General features: G+C 41.8%; 1 protein-coding gene across 1 annotated transcript in view; it reads right to left on the reverse strand.

Moving 5' to 3' along the window:
• Positions 1-7,500, reverse strand: part of ndst3 (N-deacetylase/N-sulfotransferase (heparan glucosaminyl) 3) — an 82,143-nt gene that overhangs the window by 22,318 nt on the left and 52,325 nt on the right. Inside the window, exon 8 of the mRNA XM_047152387.2 lies at positions 6,440-6,568. Coding sequence (XP_047008343.1) covers positions 6,440-6,568 — 129 coding nt within the window. The remainder of the gene's footprint in view (positions 1-6,439; positions 6,569-7,500) is intronic.

The following is a 7,500-nucleotide window of genomic DNA, read 5'->3' on the forward strand; positions in this document are numbered from 1 at the left end:
ATAATCAACACCACCATCAGCATCATCATCATAATCATCAACACCTCCACCATCATCATAACCATCAACACCAACACCATCATCATACTCATCAACACCACCACCATCATAATCATAATCATCAACACCTCCATCAGCATCATCATCATCATAATCATCAACACCACCACCATCATCATCATAATCATCAACACCTCCATCAGCATCATCATAATCATCAACACCTCCATCAGCATCATCATCATCATAATCATCAACACCACCACCATCATCATCATAATCATCAACACCTCCATCAGCATCAGCATCATCATAATCATCAACACCACCACCATCATCATCATAATCATCAACACCTCCATCAGCATCATCATCATCATAATCATCAACACCTCCATCAGCATCATCATCATCATAATCATCAACACCACCACCATCATCATCATAATCATCAACACCTCCATCAGCATCATCATCATAATCATCAACACCTCCATCAGCATCATCATCATCATAATCATCAACACCTCCATCAGCATCATCATCATAGTCATCAACACCTCCATCAGCATCATCATCATAGTCATCATCACCACCACCACCACCAACATCATCATAATCATCAACACCACCACCATCATCATCATAATCATCAACACCTCCATCAGCATCATCATCATCATAATCATCAACACCACCACCATCATCATCATCATCATCATCATCACCTCCATCAGCATCATCATCATAACCATCAACACCACCACCACCACCATCATCATAACCATCAACACCACCACCACCACCAACATCATCATAATCATCAACACCACCACCATCATCATCATAATCATCAACACCTCCATCAGCATCATCATCATCATAATCATCAACACCACCACCATCATCATCATAATCATCAACACCACCATCAGCATCATCATCATAATCATCAACACCTCCACCATCATCATCATAACCATCAACACCTCCATCAGCATCATCATCATCATAATCATCAACACCACCATCATCATCATAATCATCAACACCTCCATCAGCATCATCATCATAGTCATCACCACCACCACCACCAACATCATTATAACCATCAACACCAACACCACCACCATCATCATAACCATCAACACCACCACCACCACCAACATCATCATAACCATCAACACCACCACCACCACCAACATCATCATAACCATCAACACCTCCATCAGCATCATCATCATAATCATCAACACCTCCACCATCATCATCATAATCATCACCACCACCACCACCATCATCATCATAATCATCAACACCTCCATCAGCATCATCATCATCATCACCACCACCATCATCATAATCATCACCACCACCATCATCATCACCACCATTATCATCACCATCATAATCATAAACACCTCTATCATCATCATCATCATAGTCATCAACACCACCACCACCATCATCACCACCACCATCATCAAAATCATCACCACCACCATCATCATCTGACCTTCTTTGTCTCTCTTGCTGTCTTTCCAACTCCCCCCCCCCACCCCTACTCTCTCTCCCTCTCTCTCTCTCCAGTTTGTTACGCTTGACTAATGGTTCATTCGGCGGACTTCCAGCCTGAGGGAGAAGGCTGGTATTGATTGGCTGGCTGCCTATCGTGGAAGCCAATCACTGAGTAATTGTTAATGTGGTGGTGGGTGGAGTATGACCTGTGATGCCCTACCAATGGGACTCCCAATGCCAGAGCTCATTAATCCAAATAAATCAAAGTAAAGTCTAGTAAAACTACAGTTCTTTACAACAAACAAAATGGAAACAACAAGCTTGAACAAATGTGCATAATTGTTCATTAAATTACATTTATTAAACAAATTCTGATGTATATATACATATATATATATATATATATATACACTTTTTAAAAATTAAATTATAATATATATTACATAATAATGTCTAGCATGATTCAAGTGGTTGATTTTATTTATTTTCATACTTAAAGCAATACTAAAAATAAAAAATGATACATATTTATTTAATTATCTCTGTATAACAAAATAGAATTAGGATTTTATGGCTTATATACAGTAAAAAGTTTAAAATGTAAGTATTTTATTGGCAGCATTTGCCAATAAATACAGTTTTGGATTAGTACATATAGAGTGCTATATATATATAGCAGTATATAGAGCGGTATATATAGAGTGGTATATATAGAGTGGTATATATAGAGCGGTGTATATAGAGTGGTGTATATAGAGTGGTATATATAGAGCAGTGTATATAGAGCGGTATATATAGAGCGGTGTATATAGAGTGGTGTATATAGAGTGGTGTATATAGAGCGATATATATAGAGCGGTGTATATAGAGTGGTATATATATAGCGGTATATATAGAGCGGTGTATATAGAGTGGTGTATATAGAGTGGTATATATAGAGCGGTATATATATATATAGAGTGGTATATATATATATATATATATATATATATATATATATATATATATATATATATATATATGTAGAGCAGTATATATAGAGTGGAATATATAGTGATGTATATGTGTGTGTGTGTGTGTATATATATATATATATATATATATATATATATATATATATATAGAGAGAGAGAGAGAGAGAGAGAGAGAGAGAGAGAGAGAGAGAGAGAAAGAGAGAGAGAGAGTGGTATATATAGAGCGGCATATATACAATGGAATATATAGAGTGATGTGTGTGTGTATATATATATATATATATATATATATATATATATATATATGGAGTGGTATATATAGTAGTATATATACGCCCTTGGTTCCTGTGAGTTTATTAAGAGAATTTCTTCTTCAGCTTGCACTAACACATCAGCTCCAACACAAAAGGCTAATTGTTGAGAGGAATCACACACATGCTGTGTGTAACAGCCACCATTAGGAGAGCGCAGAATTGACATCGAGCCCTCAACCTTAGCAACTCAGACTCTTCGCAGATCGAAAACCACTCAAAAGTGGAAGATTTATGGAGGCAGAAGCAGAAAGAATATCGCTAAAAAAAACAGCAGCGCTCATTAGTACAGATGAAAACGCGGAGTGACTTCGGGTCTCAGACAGCGTGAATGAGAACCATGCACTTAATGAGAACACAAGTCACTGTCAGAGCGTGACGTAGAGAAATAAATACGATTCCAAAGAAGAGGACATGCCGCATCAAGTGCTATTTTATTACCTTCTTAATAATTCAATTCAGTTTTATTTGTGTAGCGCTTTTAACAATGGACGTTGTCTCAAAGCAGCTTTATTGAGCGAGCCGGTGGTGACGGTGGTGAGGGAAAAACTCCCTGAGATGATATGAGGAAGAAACCTTGAGAGGAACCCGACTCAGAAGGGAACCCGTCCTCATCTGCGTCACAACCGATAGAGTGAAGGTAAAAGAATCATGTTTTTTACATGAAGTCTGTTTGTCGAACTGGTCCACTGTTCACCACCGCTAATACAGAAGCGCAGTAGCCATTTTACTAAATGAAACCAAACGTGCAGTGATTAATGTGATAATTACGGCTAGGAGCGAAAAACCCTGTGCAAACATCGGACCTGAAGTCCCCAACTGTGTATACGACCCGATTACCGCCACAGACCGAACCAAAAAAATGCTACCGTAGCAATTAAATAAGGAAAAGTTAGTCTAGGTGGAACTTATTAGAACGGCTCGATCCGAGAGCCTAACGGGACTCTAAACGAATGCTTTATTAACGGCGGGAGCACTCGGAGCGTAAAGCCGTTATGCCTATAGATAAAAGACTCCGACGGCGCTCGGAGTAGTCGTACAGCATAAACATGTGGGAAATAAAGCGCCCAATTAGAGCGCTGAAAAGTTTCAGTCCGCTGACATTTCTCAGATCATTAACCATGTAATCATAAGCGTTCCTGATTCATTTATAGCTTTTCCTTGGCTAGCCAACAAAAACTAAACAAACCGGGAAATTAATCAACAATGGTGAAATTTAGGGTGTTCAAATTTTTTGACTGAAATTGTAGATCATCCTTTCTTTCTTTCTTATTATGTCTTAACATTCTCTCTCTCTCTCTCTCTCTCTCTCTCTCGACTCTCTAATGCACAGTGCTGAGCTCATATTAGCTCCCTTAACGTGCACCCTAATGTCCGGTTAATAATCTGACTAACAGATCGATTACACAACAGTTAGATCTGGTCTACTAATTTGATTGGTCGAGCAGCATTCCAAGAGTCCTGATAGTTAGTATAACCACGATCCCCCCCCCCCCCCCCCCCCCGAAACGACCTCCGCAGCCAAGACGCGTCGAGGTCCCATTTTACCGACAAACATCACTGCGAAAGACGATCACGCGCGTTTTTTTTTCTTCACGATTTCGCCTATTCGAGTCGTTTTCCGCAACAAAAGCACACAAAAAAAAAACCTCCATAAGTCGCATATCGCAAATTTTGGCACTGAATATCGGGTCTGAGATGTCAGTTACTCGATATCGATTTTCGTGTGTGATAAAACTGTCGTGTGAAAGCAAGATCGCGCACGCAGTCGCGTAGTTATACTGATTATGTGTGTACACCTCAGTAGGTTTCACAAGAAATAAAGCTACTCCCTTGCTAAAGTTAGCCAAACATATCCGATACGCCGGTACGTTCAACAGACGGCTAGGCTACACGTCACGGTTATGTAACGTGACGTGTAATAAACATTTAAACCTCATCACGGCCACACGTCCTCCTAGCTTTTTCATGAGCCGATATTCTAGCATGCTAGTCAGTGCTAATAACTCCCTCTCTCTCTTCGTCTCTCTATCACAACATAAAAAAATTCACCACAGCGATTGTGAAGTTCATATTCGAAAAGGAGAACACAGAGAGCTAGCTACTAGCTAACAGCAGAATACCAAATGAGGCGCTTTCGTGCTTCAGACACGCCCCCTTGAGTCACACCAGCAGGGTTGCCAGGGTTGCGTTTTTTTAAGGCTAAACTGGGCTAGTCTCGCAACAACAAAGCGGAAATGGTGAACTTGTAATCCAACTTTTAGGGTCTAGTTTCACGGCTGTATCATATTGTATCGACTTTTGGATTTGGTGTATCGTTACATCACCAGGAATATTGTGTCACTCTGTTCAAAAGTTTGTATTCCCCTAAAAAACTGGCTCGCGGAAGTGCGAAGAGCCAATCACGGTGCACCTTTTAAAATGATAAAGGTCGTGGCCAGAGCTATCTGACACTCTTATTACTTCTTCTTCTTTAGATATAAAATTGTTAGTTACTTAGTTATTACGCTAACAATACTCGACACGTCTTGTTGCTACGGTAACGCACGTTCATATAAATACATGACCAAACAACTTACTGCTATATATTGCATGTTCTGTACACACACACACACACACACACAGAGCCAGGCTCATGTTTTTAATGTTGCAGCTGATTCGAGCGCACAGAGTCGCAGCGGGGGAGCCCAGGAATGCATGATGGGAGAAAAAGAGCATGCTGGGAAAATTAATCTATAAAAACACTGACATGCACCCCAGAGAGAGAGAATGAGAGCTGGATAGAAAGAGAGAGCAAGACAGATGAAAGCTCCCACTGTGATGATGTTTATTAATATTTGTAGATGTGTAATTTAATAAGAGACACACAGCTGGTTCTGGCAGCGGCAGACTGAAGCTAAGTTTAGCGCTGGAGCCCGAGTGGCGCGGCAGGACATCGCCGAGAGGGGGACGATTTAAATAAATAAAGAAAGAACGAAAGAACACGCTCGACTTTATTCCCGTCTCTCGCACTATTCACTCGTCTCCACTTTGTGTCTCTCTTCTTGTCATGAGACAACAGCGGGAGGGATGCCGTGCTTATTCAGATAAGCTCGACGCATGCTGACGCATTATACATCCCCACCACGGGCACAAACTAGCTGGATAGCTGGACTCTAAACTCTCCGAAGACTCCCGCACCCTGGTTCCACGCGTTCTCCGTGCGCCTTTACAGTCGGCGTGTCGGGTACCTTGTATCGCCTACATGGAGCTTGCACTTTCCAGTTCTCAGTGACGTGATTAGCGTGGGGTTTTGGCTCCACCTGGAAAAAACGACAAAGCCCTCGACGTGTTGCGACCTGTGAAATGCCACACAGTGGCCCCGCCCAGTCTCCGCCCACCACCGCTCAATCTTAGCTGCTAAGTAGCCGTGAAAATCTACGAATCTGCTCCACCCGCTATTCCCTACATACATACACGCACGCATAGAAACGTTGTTTGAACCCGTTATGGTGCATTGTGGGAGATCATCATGCACTATGTCAGATTTTCTCCCTGATTTTGGACAAACTCTCAAACAGAGTGAACAGAGCGTGGCTTTGGAAAAACAGTGTCTGAGCTCTGTGTGTGTGTGTGTGTGTGTGTGTGTGGACTCACGGGGTTCAATAGGACGGTCAGGAAAAGCTCTCCTCCTTTAATACTCTTGTCCAGCTCTTTTGGGCCTCCAGGATATTCCTTGTAGAAGATGGTGTGTGTGAATAAGCCGCAGGTCTGACGTGGCAGCACCTACACACACACACACACACACACACACACACACACACACACACACACACACAAACAGAAACTAACTTGTATCACAGAATTAAAAGCCACTATTTAAAAGTATGATTGATCATTTATTTGGTGAAAGATGATAATAATCCCTGACTGCGGAGTCAGAGACATAAACATCGCAGGACATCGCAGGACATCGCAGGACACCACAGGACACCGCAGGACACCGCAGGACACCGCAGGACATCGCAGGACATGCCGTCGTAGGAAAACAATCAGCTTTGGGTATACGCTTCATCCCGCCGCCCTGACCCATTCTTTCAGTACAGTACAACAGCGCAGCCCGAGGGTTGTACCTGTACTGCTTATGTAATAAGACTGTAGTCCAGTGTCTTTTGGCACTATGGCTCATTGCACTGTGCTGTGTTAATACGGAGATGAAACTGCCGCACCGAGCAAAATACGAAAAACACTTCGGGGGGGGGGGGGGGGGGGGGGGGGCGCGCAAATGCTGACAGGTTCGTGTTAAATGTTCTGCAGCAGAACAGAGAGACAGAGAGAGAGAGAGAGAGAGTAAGATAAAGAAGGAGAGAGAGAGAAAGAGAGAGAGAGTAAGATAAAGAAGGAGAGAGAGAAAGAGAGAGTAAGATAGAGAAGGAGAGAGAGAGTAAGATAAAGGAGAGAGAGAGTAAAATAGAGAAGGAGAGAGAGAGAGTAAGATAAAGGAGAGAGAGAGTAAGATAGAGAAGGAGAGAGAGAGAGAGTAAGATAAAGAAGGAGAGAGAGAGAGAGTAAGATAAAGAAAGAGAGAGAGTAAGATAAAGAAGGAGAGAGAGTAAGATAAAAGAGAGAGAGAGTAAGATAGAGAAGGAGAGAGAGAAAGATAGAGAAGGAGAGAGAGAGAGAGAGTAAGATAGAGAAGGAGAGAGAGAGAGAGTAAG

The sequence above is a fragment of the Ictalurus punctatus genome, chromosome 29, assembly GCF_001660625.3.
Source record: "Ictalurus punctatus breed USDA103 chromosome 29, Coco_2.0, whole genome shotgun sequence".
In the NCBI taxonomy this organism is placed as follows: domain Eukaryota; kingdom Metazoa; phylum Chordata; class Actinopteri; order Siluriformes; family Ictaluridae; genus Ictalurus; species Ictalurus punctatus.